At 36.9% G+C, this 14424-nt stretch overlaps 1 protein-coding gene across 20 annotated transcripts in view; it reads right to left on the bottom strand.

Annotated features, from left to right (window-relative positions):
- The window catches only part of NRXN1 (neurexin 1), a 1124404-nt gene that overhangs the window by 598616 nt on the left and 511364 nt on the right, over positions 1–14424 (bottom strand). For 13 of the 20 annotated variants that reach the window (XM_028103977.1, XM_028103968.2, XM_028103969.2 and 10 more), the window contains 2 exons: positions 7551–7754; positions 4948–4974 (listed from right to left, as the gene is read on the bottom strand). In XM_028103977.1, the coding sequence (XP_027959778.1) occupies positions 4948–4974; positions 7551–7754 (231 nt within the window). The remainder of the gene's footprint in view (positions 1–4947; positions 4975–7550; positions 7755–14424) is intronic. The other 7 variants (XM_028103974.2, XM_028103980.2, XM_028103982.1 and 4 more) reach the window with 1 other exon arrangement.

Here is a 14424-nt window from a genome sequence, read left to right as displayed (position 1 = left end):
TTTTAAGGAGCCTGCCAAACGGCAGTCTGATCAAAGCAATCTAATATGGCTTAAGTGCCACTGTTTGACATTTTGCATTCTTTTATTGCTTTCCATTTTTACTACATAAAAAAATGGGTGATAACTAATATCCAGTTGATCTTTTCATTCTGGTAATAAAATGATAATACAAAGATCTTATTATCCACTCCAGATATCCATCACAGTACATTTTCCAATAACATACTACTTGGAGTGTTTCTTCACTCTGTCCAAGTGCAAAGTGAGGTTAAGTACTCGGCCTCACATTCTCTTTCTCTCTGATACTTTAGACACTGGACTGCACATAAAAGGAGCTGAACTTCAACCCTTGACATTCTGTCCACATTAACGTGATCTGCAATTTTGCCGTCTTTGCACTAGAGAAACCATTTTCTATGAGAAGCCAAAAATAGTTGGAGGGTTTACCTACTAAAATATTTTGTCAACCCAGAGAGTTTTTATTCTTGTAAGAAAACGAGAGGAAACAGACCAGGAGGAAACAATATTGGAAGTGGGGAGGAAGAGTACGTCTTGATAGGAAGGAGGATCAGGTGGGCGGGAGAAGAGGCACATACACAAGGCGTAAAGAATCCAAAGTAATGCCAACAAGCAAAACAAACATCAGAGATCATGAGTTTATATGAAAATCAATTTTTATGTGGATGCAGAGGTGGCCCCAAGCCTTCCTGTGAGCAAGAAGGACATTCTGTAATTATGTCATTGATTTGAAAAGATAAAAACAAACAAACAAAGCAACCAATGAAACCAATAAATAAAAGAAAGCAAAGAAAGAAATACTAACAAAAACGTAAGCATAGAAGTCTCCCTGAATCCATAACATATTTAGTTATTTACAGGACAATTAGGACTTATCTATATCTGATAGGAACACATTTTGTTTTCAAACGCCCAATGTATTTAAACTGTTAAGGATTATAGCACTAACAAATTTTAAGGTTATGAGAAGAGAGAAAGAATAAAATTTGGGATCATTTAAAGATGCAATATATCACTACAAATCCAAGTCTTCAGAAAAAAAATATAGAGAAATACATAGCCTAATGAGTTTGGGAGTATTGTAGGGAACTACTGGACACCAAATTTAAGATTCAGACTGTCTCAGTAACTCTACCTCAGAGTTAACCAAGATATTAGGCTATCTACTTTGGCAGACAAAGAGAATACACAATAAGAATGCTGGCCAGTACAGATCCAGCTAATAATGGATTTGAGATCATTTCATAAGGATTAGAAAATTTCCTTTGCAATCTTTATAGTTCTTAAAAGATGTATTAAGTCCACTAATATGAACCTAGGGAAGAGATGGTCAGACACACCTTTTCATGCAAATAATTCATGTGTCAGTCAGGAAAGTACTACTCAATCTGATTTGGATTTTCTCAGTGATAACTTGTTCATGATTAGTAATTTCTACAATAATTATTTTTTGTAAAATAATCTACAACTTGTCTATTTTCATTAATTCAAATATTTTTTTCTCTTTATGTTAGAAGAATGTGACTTTAGAGTCCTTTCTCATCTATCTTTATGAAATACTGTCCAGAGAAGAAATGATATGCTCTAAAATATGGTAGTTCTTTAAGCAACTTCCATACACAATTATTTTATGATGGCAGACTGTTTCTCTCAATACTGCAATATTGATTGAGAAGGCACAAGGCATCTGACTATTCCTTTATTTCTATCATGGATAGAAGAGAATGGAGAGTGTGAGATAACACACTTCCATGCTCACCTTCCAGGCCATGAATCTGCACAAACTGACCTTAATTTAATTCCAAGTTGCAGATAACAAACATATTTTAGCAATGATACAAGCTAATGGATGTCAGAGAGCTGGGATTGGTCTGACACTGGGTGCAGAGACATCCCATTTGTAATTTGAAAGATCAAAGCATACATTTTGACACTGAGATGACCACTATTCAGAGAGAAGGTTCTTTTTTAAAAAGTACCCTCTCCACACATGAAAATAAGCTTTTGATTTTTAAATGAAAACAGGCTCTCTTTCCATTTTAAGATTCTTGACAGCTTTTCCTACGAGGGGGGAGAATGGTGGCAAGAAAGAATCTGCCAGAGATGCTCTCTGGAATTCAAATCCACCCTTTCTCCAAGGAACCCAAACAAAAGGCTGTCCTCCCCTGAAGACTCTATTGCTGCATCTACCACTACTCAAACAGAAATGGCTGACAAAGGAATGCACCTGCCATCCCTGATGGTCCCACACGTCTGAATACATGAAGTTAGATCATCTTCCCTCTTCACCCACTACCTACTTTTCAGGGGCAAAGATTGGATAGTCTGATAGCATATATATTTTCTTTTCCTTATCAGGTAACATCTGCTCTACACTGAGGGGCGTGGATGAAGAAGGATGGAGCCACCAAAGGAAATAGCAGAGCAATTCTGAGTAAGTTGGAGAAGTTTGAAAATGTTTCCATCCAACCTTAATAATTTAGAGTTTAATATTAATTCTCAACCTAAGATAATCTTTTACGTTATAGTTTGTATATTTGCTGTGGAAATTTTCTTAAAGATATCACTTGAGGTATCTTTGATATCTTAGCTATGATATAATTTTTAGAGACGGTGGTAGATGGTAGATGGCTGTGATTTAATAAATGTATATTCATCTCGCTTTCAGACGAACTTAAAGTTCACAGGGGATGAATGTAATAAATCAGTCACTCAAACTACAAGTTATACTGAGATACAGATATTTCAATTTATATTTTTATGGGGGAGGAAATGCACTCCAGGTGGAAATCTCTGCTTATTTAATCCCTGTGAGTTAGATTTGCATTATTTGATATGTAAATTCCTCTCTCTCCTAACTTTGAGTAATAACATGAATTCTTGATGGAACTTGGGGTTCTTGCCACATTTTCCCACTATTCCCCAAATAAAGGCAAAAGAAAATGAAAGTGTTACCTGCGCATCGAATGTTCTTTCCAGTGACTGCTGTCAAGTTAAGGCATTTGCAGTCCTGTCCGAGGTGTGCACTGAAAGCTCACAATCATTCATTTAATTCAAGTAATTTACATGTAACGCATACTCCTTAAAAAGGGAAAATTTTCACTAACCAGCAAAAACCTTTGTCCTCAAAGGTATTATTCTGTGGAATATCCAGAGAAAAAAGACTGTGCTTAATATTAGAATCTCGTAATATAAGCCAACTGAAGAGAAGTGTCTAACAAGGGTAATTAGACTATAAATATATATTTCATTGGTATAGCTAGAAAACACAGCATCACACTTCATTTGGTTAATTCCCATTGTAGAATTCCAAATACTAGAATTTATATAGTTACATTTTGTAAATTTAAAAACTCATGCTTTATTGTATGCTTAATATAAATAAACAAGAGTACATAAAACAGGAGTCTAGAAAGGAGGATTTTCCTCCCATTATTCTCTAAGACTCAGGATGTATCAAGAACATCTATAACTGCATTAAGGCACAAATCTAGCTTTGGGAAAGTATTTCGTGACTGCCACATTGCCCGCATCAGTGCCTCAGAGATGAAAGCAAACTGGACCGTGGTGTGAGAATCGCAAAAACTGTGCTCCTTCTCAGGAAGTGTGGGATGGGGTTTGATAGGAGATGATGTAAACTTGAAAAATTCCACTTGTGTGAGAGCTTTGAGAGATTATTTCAGGAACTGTTCTGTTCAAGATGATGTTTAATACCTTTTATGATAGTTTATCAATTTAATTTTTCAGAAGTCATGATTCAGTTATCTTCTTATTGCTATGATTGGAAAGATTCACATTTATGTTACTTTAAAATGAATATTAAAATATTTGAAGACAAATCTGAGTTATAAGATGCATGGTGTTCAAAGTAGCATGTATTTCATTAGTAAAACTTCTTGTTTTATACGTTTAAGACCACCATTTTGTTCCTCAGAGGATGACATAGCTATTTGTGAACACAGCCAGTGGTTTTGGGAGTAGACTTCAACTCACATTCAGCATTTTCCAAGGATATAGAAAGTGCTTGTTCTCATTGACTATAACAATGAGAGATTAGAACCTTGTTAGAACCATTTTATTTACATAGCTAACAACTTTGGTATCACTGGAGGAGATTCCTTAATGTGGTCAGCAAAACTGGAAAGGAAAAAACCTGAACATTTACATAAAGAAATAAAATAAATTTATTCTTAAAGTAATGCTACAACTCAAAATAAAATCACAGTCCTTATATCCTTTCAGATTCTCTAGTCCATAGTGAAATAAAACAGTCCATGCATCTTTTCTGATTCATCATTTGGCATGCATATCACAGATTTGAAGGGTTTTGATTATTTTTGCAGATATGTGATCAGGATGTAAAAATTCATCATGTAAATACTCTTAATGAACAAGAAAAAAACTCTTGGACAAGTAATTTTCTTTATATGTATACATATAACATTGGAATATACATTTTTCTAAGTAAAATTTTGGTTGAATTTAGAAGAGTTTGATAGTAGTTCTCAAAATAAAAGGAATTCAGTTTTTTTCTATATTTTGAGTCAAGAGGTAAAAACAGAAAGTGAAGGAAATAGACCCACAGTATTGTTTTCCTAATTTGGTGATGAAGAGAGCTACTGGAGTCCAAGATCAGCCAAAATACAAATGCTACTTGCCTTATTCAAAGGTCTATAGAGGTGTGTGCACCTTCTACTCTAAAATATTTGTCACCTCTTTTCCCACTTAGATGTAGGAACTACAGCAGGAAAGTCTTCAGCTGGACAGATTTCAAAATGAATTTTTACAACCCAGATGATGGACTGGTATACTTCAAAAGTGAATTCATGAGTTTGATAAATGTCTTTCTCTTGCTCTCATTTTTTTTTCCTTACTAGCTTACATCATAATGGAGGAATAACATTTTAAAAATTTTGAATTGGCACTTACTGGAATTACAGTTAATCCTGATACAATCTAGATGGGGAAGAATAGATGAAAAATGAAAATTTATCCTTCAAGGTAATAGCTGCAGACATCCAATAAAATCACAGTCCACCGTTCCGGGGACAGACACATGCAAATATGGCCAGTCCATATCATGTATTCTTTACATACTTCTAGAACCCAGATTCATTGTTAATATAACTTCACATTGGAAACAACGATAGAAGGTTTTTTTGTTTTTTGTTTTTTGTTTTTAAATGGCCAATTCAAACAAAGCTACATGGTGACAAATCTAAGTGAAAGAAAGAGTTGTTAACTGTCAAAGATGTTTGGCTTAGAGTGGCTGCGACTTTCTCCCCATCTGTGAAAGAACATTATCATTGTTTTCAGCATAATTAAAAAGTGCTCCGTCACAATGGGGTACAGTGCAAGCCCAGCTAGGCTCAGACATCTTGGACCTTCAGAGTCTAATATCCCACAAAGGCCAACAGAACTCTTGAGAATTGTGGTGGTCAAATGGAGAGCAAGTTGAAGTTATTCTAATCTCACCCTAATGTATTTTTTATTTTTGTTATTATTATCATTGGCTGAGGCAAAAAAGGTAACAGCCAGATACTGGCTGGATTCCATGCCTTGTATTAATTGGAAGAAGTAAGAAACAACTGTATTTTCCTTTAGAAGCCTCGAGTGGCTAAGGAGTAATGTCATTCTTAGAGCACATGAGCCTATGCCTCTCTTGGAGCAAACAGTGTTATCTCTATGTACTAAGTGTCATGGTTAACACTGGTATTGATCTTCCTTTTCTTACACTTCCTTCTTTATAAACAGATTCTCTAAGAACAGAATGTCTGATCTGAATAACACAGACTGTGATAATAAGGGTTGTCTTTAAAGGACTGTGTGGGATGTTTTATGTTTATTTCATGTATAGATACATATTTGTTGGTTTTCGTTGCTGTATTTAATTAATGCCTTTGGGGAACATGAAAAATAGAAACCTAGATTCTGTTTCCATATAGCTGAGTTTGTCATGTGTCGTCAACCGCATCAGAAAAGTGGTTGCAAACAGCCAAGGACCAGCACCTACACAACTCTTTCCACAGAATGCTTTGCTGTTGGAAAATTCCCCGGAGTGTTTCCACTTTGACTAGCAGCCCCTTTACTGCGAGTAGGCAATTTTCTTTGAATTGTTGTAGTAACCTATCATTGTCACTAGAGGGAACTCTAACAGAACAGTAAATGACAGTGCAGTGCGTTCTTCAGTGATCTTTAAAAACCACCCTTATTATTTAGCTTTAACTAATATTAATTGAATGTAATTAATTGAATGTAATTGTATGCAATAAGCTAACACTGCAATAATTTTATATTTTATGAGCTACCATTCTGCCCAGCACAATTTGAAAATGTAGGTAGAGTTTCCACAAATGCCTCACCTCATCACATTTTGCTACTCTTCGTGTCAATCTGTGTTTCAAATTTTATTGTTCTTTCTCCATTAATTTATTTTTGTGTGTGTTTAGCATTTCCAGGAAATACAGTAAAACCTCATTAATTTGTACTCCTCTTGGAGCTAATGATAATAATGAAACTTATTGGGCAGAATATTTATAATTCTTTACCAACAGAAATTGCCTGAGAAAAATTAAACAAAACAAGTTGTAGAAGATCGGCTTCAGGAAGAAAACCGAATGCCAGGACTTCCCTGTACACTGATGGCACGACTTGCATGACATGACATCCTAATGACTGATAATTCTTATCCACCCATTAAAATCAGCCTCGTAAGACCTTTCCTTAAGAAGCCTTCCTAGCTATCAATTTGTGTTTTGGAATGTAATCGGAAACAAAACTGTGTATTTTTTTAAGTCTACAATTCCGACTCTTAATTCGGCCTACCCTTCCCCCATATTTCATACAGCTTTGTGAGGTTTTACTGTAGTGACTCTCCCCTAACGCTACAGTGAAGCAGGAAAGCATTATTTCTCTGTAGAAGAGCCTGTGTTTTCGTGTTCTCATGGCTGTTTGCTACGGGCCGCAGTCTTTGGGCATTGAAGGGTTGTGGATTGCTGTTTGGTAGCAGGATATCACCACACAGTATTTCCAAACAGAAAAGATGGGGTACCACAAAGGTGACTAGTCAAAGGAGAAGCCCAGGGAGTAGAGTAAAAGCAACTGTTGATCTACATCACGGAGCAGAAATTTGATATTTTGTGCAGATGTTATCTAAAGTAAAAGCAGATGGATTTTTATTCATCTGAAGGGGTATCCCCTATAGTAAATCAGAGTATCAGTAAACGTAACAGTGGAAATTATTTGAGGGCTCTTCAAGCTTAACAATTTATACTTTCAATTGACCTCATTGATACATACGGCTTCCCTTTTCAGAATCCTCAGTGGTAGAAATCACAAAATGGTAAATTATGTTAAACAAAATGAAACAATTAAAAGATGCCCCCAAAACCTAAATTAATTTAAATGATGAAAATGAGACCATTAAGTGTTTTAACTTTCCATGGCAAAACAGGCTACTCAGTAAATGTTTGCAGGCAAAACTGAACAAAAAGTGAAAAGTATTAGTTTTATGGGGGAAGGCGAGTTGTTACCTAGATTGACCGTCAGTTTCACACGCCCTGCATCCAGCTCCAGGCGGAGGGTGTCTGCCGAGTCTCTAGAGGTGGTTGCCATGAGGATTCCATACGCACGCTGGGATCGGAATCGTAAGGACACGTCCTCGGCCTCTGTGTGCATCACCACTGGGAGCTGGATTTTCATAAACATACTCCCATCATAGCTCAGAACCGTTGCCTCTACGGATGGGAAATGAATATCAAAGTTCTTGGTCAGTTTGGTACCTTTAATACTTTGAAAGGGAAAAGCGCCACCCATTAATGGCTTCCAGATAGAACACAACACTACAAACCCAACTCATCTTCCTCAGAAATGAGCAATTTTTTTTTAAACCAAGAAGAGAAGTCACAGTGAAGAGGACTTCTGTGAAGTCTCTGCTCAAGTACAGGCACAAGAGAGGGCGCTACTCCCCTTTTGGATCGCATAGCCCTTTCTATATAGCATTCATCGTGTTGGTTCATCGATGTTTATGTATGTGTCTCCCTTCTCAAAGGCAGAGATCACATGCTTTTGTCTGCAGCCACAGCATGAGCCTGGGATGAAGCACTAGCAATTACTTCATGTGTGTTTCTATATGGCTAGGCCACTGACTAGCCCTGCAAAATCTGCCTTAGTTCCAAATCTTCTATCAACAAAATGAGGAGGTGCTAGCATCTCTCAGGCCTTCGCTTACCCTAAAAGTCCATGATTCTAAGAGAAGTTACTATCATTATCTTCTTTCATAATATCTGCCTTCATAGGATCAAAAAAAAAAAAAAAGAAAAGAAAAAGAAATGACTTAAATGTAGGAATAAGGTCAACATTTTACCAAAGGTGATGTTCAAAGAGAAGAAAAAATAGTAGGTCCAATCAACAGGTGATGCTTCTTCTGAGTCACTTTGCTTAACAAGGTAATTGATTTTTATAAGGACACAAACTGAAACTTCATTTTAAGCTTTATTTACAGGTAAGGAATAACTGAAATCATCTCCTCTAAGCACTACCCTGGTGTTCTGAAAATGTGAAGCTATCACCAAAAAGTCAATAACTATACACCTTGGTAATATTGGATAAACATGGGTGTGGGTCTGCAGAGCTTGTGTGGCTGTGTGGTACTAAACCAAAATGGACTGCTTTAAGAGAGAAGTTGCTTAAAACTGTATTAAACACACAAAGAAGAGGACAGCAGAAACTGTTAATCACAGACTGCCTGCTGTAAGAAATAGAACCCTTTAATGTTAAACACCATATGGTGGTGGAACGTTGCAAAACAAGTATGAGTAATTCTGCTCTCTCATTGGTTCTAACAACTCAGAATACCATTTAATAAAAGAAAAACTACCTGGAATTAAATTGGGAAATTCTCATTATCTTGCCCACTTACATGGCACAACAATTAGCTTTACTAATTGCAACTGTGATACAGTTGCTTATTATTAGGACTATATTCTGGAGTTGTGGTTTTGCAAGTTTGTCTTTCAAAGTCAGGAAAGTCTAATATTGCTTCTGACAGACTTTAATCATTAGTTGTTGTCATCATGGGACTGAATGCACATCCGGAACGATAAAGAATGGAAGGTTCCTTCCAGGTCTCCCTTCATGGGGCTCTTCTCTTTCATCTACCCCTTGACTTAAGGGATCTTGGTCGAATCCCCCTAATATTTATTAACAGCCTGACTTCCCTCCTGAGCTCCTTCATCCATTGCCCAATTAACATTTCTGATTTGAATACTATAGGCACCCTCCAAATGAACCAACTCAGCATGCTCCTTCACTGATGTTCTCTATGTTAGTAAATGGCATAATCCCTTTGTTCAGAACTTAGCTTTTCTGATTTTTCTCTTAAACTCTCCACAGTGCCCAATCTACGTGCAAGTCTACAAGTCTTGTAGGCTCTAATTCCAATCCATTTCCTGAATTGATCACATCTTACACTGATCACTAAAGTATCTCTGACTCTGCTTTAATCTCCCACCTAGACTACCATCATAGCTCCCTCAGCAGTTTCCCCATTTCTACTCTTTCTTCCTATACACAGCAGCCAGGCTAAACTTTTAAAGAAGTAAAGCAGATTATATCCCTACATTGCTTAAATTATGTCTCTCCACCTCCCACCAATAGTTTTCCACTGCAGTTAGAATAAAAGCTGTACTCCTTTTTTACCTATAAGGTCCTCTGGGCTCTGGCGCCAGCCCTTCTCAATGGCCTCAGCTTTCAGCATCTCCACTACTTGTTTAGTTAACTCCAGCCACACTGATTTCACCTCTCATTCAAGTACTTGCCCTTGTGGACCCCTCTGTCTTAACAGGCTTAACTCTAAATCTCTACATGGCTGGTTCCTTTGGCATTCAGGTCTCCGGGCAAATGTGACTTCAGGATGTCTGCTCCAAGCACCCCATTGATCCATCTTCCAGTTATTCCATATCTACTTACTCATTTTTTTTTCACAATTACATTTTATTTGTTTGCATATTGTTTTCTGCTTCACCCTTTAGAATATAAGTGTCTTGAGGGCAGGGGTTAGGCTCTCCTATGCATTGTTCTAGCAGCAGCTGCGTGCCCTATAAAGGGCCAGGCACGTAGAAGAGTCTCAGTACATACTTAACTGAGTTGATGATTGTATCTGATACTGAAGATATATGAAAAGCTTATTTCAGTTTGGATATCATAAATGCTTACATAAATGCTCACTAAAGAAGTTAAGTATTTACTCTGCCTATTGTTAAGTGGAATCCAATTTTGGTAAAGTAGGTGAACAAAATATTTGCTCAAGTCTACTTTGAAGGACACAATGTGCCACAGACAGACTAGGAAACATGTTCATTTATCAAAATACCAGTCCTGTGGCTAGGCACTGACCTGACTTTGAGAAAATAAAATATGATCCTTTTAAAATATAGTGGTTCTATACTGTACCACATATTTTTATTAGGTAAGTTTCCTAAAAGAAAAGCTAGTAGTAGTTTACTCAAAAAATAATTAAGGGCCCCCTGGGTTGCTCAGTCAGATAAGTGCTTGACTCTTGATTTCGGCTCAGGTCATGATCTCAAGGTTGTGAGATCGAGCCCCATGTCGGGCTCCATGATCAGCAGGGAGTCTGCTTGACATTCTCTTTCTTTCCTTCTCCCTCAGCTCCTCCTGCACCCTGCACCCATGCTCTCTCTCTCTCAAATAAATAAATTAATTAAAAAAATAATTAAAACATGATTGTAAAGCTATGGTGAACTCTAGAAAAAACGTGTTTCTTGTATAATCTTGAAGGAGACTCGATCCTTAGTATTTCTTTGCCTAAACTGTAGCTAATCATGGTCCATATCTATAGAGCAACAAACACCTGAATAAACATTTAAAAGTCATTATCAGTTGCTCAGTTCTTTGGTATCATCTTGATAAAAGAACTGAAATGTTAGTTGTTTCTTTTATTTATTTAGTCTATAAATCTAGTGTCTATTATTCAATAATCACATTTTAAAAATGATTTTACAATATTCTATAAAATGCAGCTTAATTTGATTAAAAACTAAGGAGGGGGAATATCCTTTCAGAAACAGAGATGACTGACAATGGATCATAAACTTAGTATGAAATACAATACAAAGTAGAAAAATAATCAGAATCATTAGCCTGTAACATTCTCCAAAAAACTGCAGGAATGAAATAACATAGTAAAGTAATAAAACTTGAGTACATTTTAAGTAATTCTCAATGTGAAAATAACTTGTTGATAAATGACAAATGAACACCTAAATGATTCCTCATAATTAGAGTTAATGTTTAATTAGACAAGAAATGGAAAATGTACAGGGTTGGAGTCTAGAGTTGCCAAATAAATGGTAAACAACACTCTGACATTTGAAGGTTATGCTATTTGGCAGCATCCTTTCACATTAGTAAAATTATTTTACCACTTAGAACACAAAAGAGTACTTTAAAAGGCTAGTTCCAATACAATACTTCCCAGAGGGGGAGAAAAAAGTTTCAGCTTTGTCTCCTGCATCTCCTTCCCCCTTGTCATTAAGTTCGATAAATTTGCTTTTCTGTATTATTCCTTCTTGCCGTCTAAAGGGTACACCTGTGCTCACTTTTGCCGAAAGGCAGTCATATTGTGCGCAACGATGAAAATCAGACAGGGAGCCAAATTATATTGCTCTGACATCTGTCCCTCCATCTGTTAGAGTTTTAACAAACAAGTATAAAGCAGACCTCTGATTACAACATATACACATAACCAAGAATAATTTCTACAAGGCCAAGTAAGTCTCCACAAATTCTCAGCTTTATTAAAAATAAAGTGGGAAGGAAAATGCTGAATTTAATTTATATTCAATTGCACATTATTTCTATATTACTCTTCCTTATGGGATCGATACACATAAAACACTATTTTCCTAGTCGCCTAAGTCAGCAAATACTCTGTTCTCTCTTCTAAATTCCTTTGCTTACTTAATGCACAGTAAACATTTTCTATAGTAATGTGACTGCGATATTATTCCTCAGGCTGCATTATCCAAGGACTTGAACACACTTTTTAATTACTATGAATAATAATCTTTATAAATTACCAATTATTGCTCAGTAATAGTAAGATAGAGACTATTAGTACATTCATTTTTTTTAATTTCAGAAGTTGTCAACCAACTCTTAGGTGATTAACAGTCTTATGTGATCAGAGTGTATCTGGAGAAGAACCACAGTCAAAGCTCTTTCTTTTGAATTGGAAACCCCAAGGGTTGGGCAGATCTTATGTTGACTGAACTAGGGCATAGCTGGGAACTGGACAGAAGCCAAATTCTGTGGTTTTGAGCATGACAAGCATCCCACATCACCACTGTTCTCAGGAGATAGCATAATGTGAGCAAGAAAATTAATTCTGAAAAACAAAGACTTCTAACAATACGCTCGGTAGTCCGGAAACAAAAATCACACAAAAATGACCATTTTTTTTCCTCAACACACAACCAACCTGGAGACAAAGAAATCTGCAGAAATTTCTAGCCACCTGTCAGAGGAAAATGTACGCCGAATCCCAGTGATGAAGCTTGCTATTAAATTCTCATTTGTAAATCTACATATGCTTGCCACCCCTCCTTCTAATTATTGCAAAATATAAATATTCCCTTTCCCTCATTCTGGCTCAGGAAGCTTGACTATTTCTATTTTTATTTCTGCCATATGTAGTAACAGGATCTTGCCACAGGGTGGTACACCACGCATATTTAACCGAAGGCTTTTGTAATCTGAGACAGTTGGGTTACATCCTTTTGTAGCTTCACATAAGCAGGAGGCATCCGACTAACCAGCAGCTCTCTGAGTGATTAAAGAGAAAACAGCAGCTTAAATCCTACAGGTCTGCGAATCTCCCATTTTGTCTAACTTGTAATATATCTTACAAACTTGGTTGCCTTTTTGGTGGTTGTTGTTGGCCCCTTTTGCCAGTTTCTAAAGACCAAACTATTGAAACAAATGAACTGAAATTAGAGGGGGAAATGAGAAGAGGGAATTCACAGAGCATATACACCTTACAAGTGAAACTACACAGAAACAGCTAGCCTCTAATGATAATTGATAGGAATTGCAGTTCGGTACTAGGAGAATGAATGAATCTAGGTGATTAAAATACTTACCCATCTATTGACTTAGCCAGCTGTATAGTGCAGAACAGTGGCAGTGTTTTGGTTGGTAATTTAAGATCACTATTAGATTATTAAACTATTATTATTATTTTTATGTTGATTAATGTTAATAACAGAACTGATAAGCCGGACCTCTTTATTAAGACAAATAACCGAAGTCACATCTCAACTTTGGATTCTAGAAAATCACTGTTTTTGTTCTCTAGGTAGTGTGAGCTTAAACAAATTAAGCTATTTCAGGATGGAAAGGGGGAAAGAAGACTAAATGTACATGGTTTATAAACAATAGGTGCCAGGTGCTTTCAGGCTAAATGTCTAACGCACCAAGGTTATTTGAAGCATAAGAGGATAATGGAACAACTCATCGATAGTTTTCCATACTGATGTTTTGGTTCCATTGTTGAAAATGAGTGGCAATGGGTATGGTGACTAAAGCATTTATCTGACATCTTAGGTCGACGGGAGGACTTTGTTTCTCTGCTCTTCCCCCTTTAGTCTGCAGACAAACGGTGGTTTGTCTTCACTCTTCATTCTTCCTCTAATCCTTATTCTTCTCCTTCTAATGGGAGAGGAAAAGAAAAAAGAAATGTGGCTGTGCTTCCTACTAGAGAAGAAAGGGAGGCAGCTACTCAGAGGCTCAGCAGACACACCGAGCCTTAATACAATAGAGGGATATACATCCTCTGTGATCACTCAGATCCTAGGCAAAGGTAAGTGTCTTTGAAATTAGGGTGCACTTCTGAAACTGCCGGTGTAAATCAGATGCCTGAAAGTCATCTTACTTTCTAAATTTCAAACTTGGGGAAGGGGACCGAAGTGAAGTGAACAGGCTAACTTAAGTCTCACGCCATAGTGTTAGGGAAGTTGCCTCACATGCTCTTTTTCCGGCCATGGATATTAGCACTGGATGCCATAAATATCTCTAATTCATACCTTCTTTACTTTCTAGGGTCCTGAAATTAAAAACTGGGCAAAAGAGACAGCGGTTGCTATCGCTCATACGTCTTAGGCCCATACTCTAGAAGATATGGGAGGCTCAAATATTTCTTCCTGCAATATACTTCAAACTCTGTGTCTTCCCAGAATCAGCCCCTCTGAAAATCATGGAGGGCTCATCAGTAGTGTGCCTGGCGTGGCTGTTAGTCCCGCAGGCGTTTACCTCAGCAGAGCATGCATTATGCTCCCATGGTCAGTTCAAGGTCTGAGGTCAACATTTAATACACGTTTTCGTCTCAAG

The sequence above is a fragment of the Eumetopias jubatus genome, unplaced genomic scaffold (genome assembly GCF_037043125.1).
Source record: "Eumetopias jubatus isolate StellerSeaLion01/CBP00866 unplaced genomic scaffold, mEumJub1_p1.0 scaffold_9, whole genome shotgun sequence".
Taxonomy (NCBI): Eukaryota; Metazoa; Chordata; class Mammalia; order Carnivora; family Otariidae; genus Eumetopias; species Eumetopias jubatus.
The sequence above is the reverse complement of the archived record's forward strand: the minus strand, read 5'-3'. Positions and strand labels throughout refer to the sequence as shown.